This window comes from Pyxicephalus adspersus, chromosome Z (assembly GCF_032062135.1).
Source record: "Pyxicephalus adspersus chromosome Z, UCB_Pads_2.0, whole genome shotgun sequence".
Taxonomy (NCBI): domain Eukaryota; kingdom Metazoa; phylum Chordata; class Amphibia; order Anura; family Pyxicephalidae; genus Pyxicephalus; species Pyxicephalus adspersus.
This window is the reverse complement of record NC_092871.1, coordinates 61,455,424-61,457,899: the sequence shown is the minus strand read 5'-3', so window position 1 is coordinate 61,457,899 and position 2,476 is coordinate 61,455,424. Positions and strand designations below refer to the sequence as shown.

Below are 2,476 nucleotides of genomic sequence, written 5' to 3'. Positions count from 1 at the left end.
TTTTTTTCTGTTTTTTTTTTTCGGTGTTGGAAGTTGTGGGGGGAGACTTATTGATTTTGGGTATGGCGCCTTGTTGGGAAATACAGGTGGGTAGGGTGGGAAGAGGTTGAAAGTCTGGTGATAGTAAAGGGGGGTCCATGGATGATGGTGGGGGACAGGACTATCCACAGGTGAGGTGACTGGATCAGGTGTGTTGTTGAGTGTCTGAAATCCTGGATCTGGAAAGGTATTGGGTTGTTGTTAAGATATAGGGACTGGAAGAAGTTTGGATGTCAAGAGAAACCAGTGCAGGTTTGTGTTTAAAATTTGCAACACTGAGGGGGATGGAGTCACTTTTCTGGTGTTTCTTCCCTTGATATTGATATTTGGGACTAAAGCAGGTAGTTGAGTCTGATGTGTGCTGTGAGGTTGTGGATGTGATGTGTGTGTGTGTGGAATGTGTATTGTTTGCTTGAGTTGGTGCTGAAGCAGTAGTATTTGAGGTGGGTTGTGATGGCGAGGATGTGGGTTGTAAGTCTATGGATGGGGGGTTGTTATTCCATTTGTTGGTGGAGGACTCCCATTTGTATGCTTTGTGTTTGGTAAAAGCCCATTTGTCTTTTGAAACTTATTTTCTTTTTTGTTAAATATGTTTGTGTTAAATTATTCTAGGTGAATATTTAATGTTGAGTATTTTCCTTTGAATGAGGCTGGACTGATGATTTCCAAATTATTAGAATGAATTTCTGTAAGTTCCTGGTTAAGGGAGACAAGTTCCTATTTATAGTAGTTGATCAAAATGTACATCAGGGATTCAGAGCACTTTTTGAGAGCTGTTTTCCACTCCTTGGGGGTTGCATTCTTCAGCTATGTACTTTTCCAAAAATCTGATATGCCATTGTAAGATAGATTTTCTTTCGAAATATTTGTTTCAATTTCTGAATCAGTGAGCTGCTTTTCTGTTCGTCATATTTAGATGATGGACAATTTGAATTTGGCACATGAAGGTTTTCCAGTCTTGTCCTGAATGAGTAAACTAAATATATATGTTTTGAATTGTCAAATTCTCAATGCACCATGTTTTAATAGACATATATATATTATATATATTGTTGTAATCACTGTATTATATATTATCACAGTTCTCATCTCTGAATCCCCTGAGGAAGCTCCTCAAAGGGGGAAGCCTCTTTGGGCGAAACACGTCGGGTATCGAGACATATCAATCTGCTGACAATTGTTTAACCCTTTGTAACATGGTCTAAACATAGATCTGGATACTAGCATAGAAGTACTGTGTTAGCAGAGGTTCCAGCAGAGTGGGACTATGTCTAGTCCAAATAGTGTTAAATAAACACAAGTGAATTTTTACAAAAAAAAAATGTTCTGCCTAAAAAAGCCAGTTTTTGCTCTCTATTTATCTTAAATCTTTTGTCTATAGTGTTAATAAAATGGATTTGCTAGCACAGGCTCTCTAAGTGCCATATGCATCTCTGTGTAGATAAAATGATGCTCATCATGAGAAGACCCTATTGACAGCTATGTCACGGAAGCACTGGATTTATCAAGCAACTGAGTGACAATTCAATGCACATGAATAATTTTCTTAGACACAGCTTCATCCATTGATCAACCATGGAAGATTTCATGAACACAATTAATACTTGATATATGATAAACCACAATGTTTAGTTGTCAAGCAAGTAAAGTTGACTTTTAGAAAAGCATATTCTAAAAATTCAAAAAGGACATGCTAAGATAGATAGGTCCTTGCTCTGAAAGGAAAACATCTAACATCACACTCCAACTCTCAGCAGCACAGAAAATCAGATACCGCTATTCACAGCACACAGCAGTGTTCACTACACAATGCACTTGCACATTAGAAATCATTTAGGAAATATGTTGTGCGATATAGAGCCTGCAGTGTTTATAGGAGAGTTTTCTGCATTCCGGTAAAAAGAACATTGTGAATCAAAGAGATTCCAAGACTTCAAAACATTTGTCTGGAGTTCAGCCTATCTGCAGTGTCTTGAATACCTGTCAGTGCTGGGTGCCACCTCTGCCTGCTCCGGGTCTTGTATGCCTACTGCTCCAAGGAGCTCATCTGCCAGTGGCTGGTATTCAAATATTATCCTCCTGAAGCCATGGAGAAAAGGCATTCTGGGAGCTTCACTGTGTTACTCTGTCCAAAGCAAAATAAAGAGATTATAAACAAAGGCCAGCATTAGCTATCTACCATGTCTGCCTTAGCTGTGAAAAGACGATAGGTACACTTTAAGATTAATATTACAGTTCAAAAATGAGTGACAATTTCTTTGTACAAATTATCTTAGCGAGATTCCAATCTGTCCCTACCTACTATGTAGCGAAACCACATGAAAGGGATGGGGCTTGGAGGAATCAGCGGGGAAAAAAGACCCTGTTGAGCTGGAGTGTAGTCTGGCATCTAAAGCTGGGTAATGAGAGGAGGAGGCGCTGGGCCCTGAGACGGAGC

General features: G+C 39.3%; 1 protein-coding gene across 1 annotated transcript in view; it reads right to left on the bottom strand.

Moving 5' to 3' along the window:
- Positions 1-2,141, bottom strand: part of ASB6 (ankyrin repeat and SOCS box containing 6) — a 56,899-nt gene extending 54,758 nt beyond the window's left edge. The window contains 1 exon segment of the mRNA XM_072429699.1: positions 2,020-2,141. Within this exon segment, the coding sequence (XP_072285800.1) occupies positions 2,020-2,141 (122 nt within the window).
- Between the last annotated feature and the right edge of the window lie 335 nt (positions 2,142-2,476).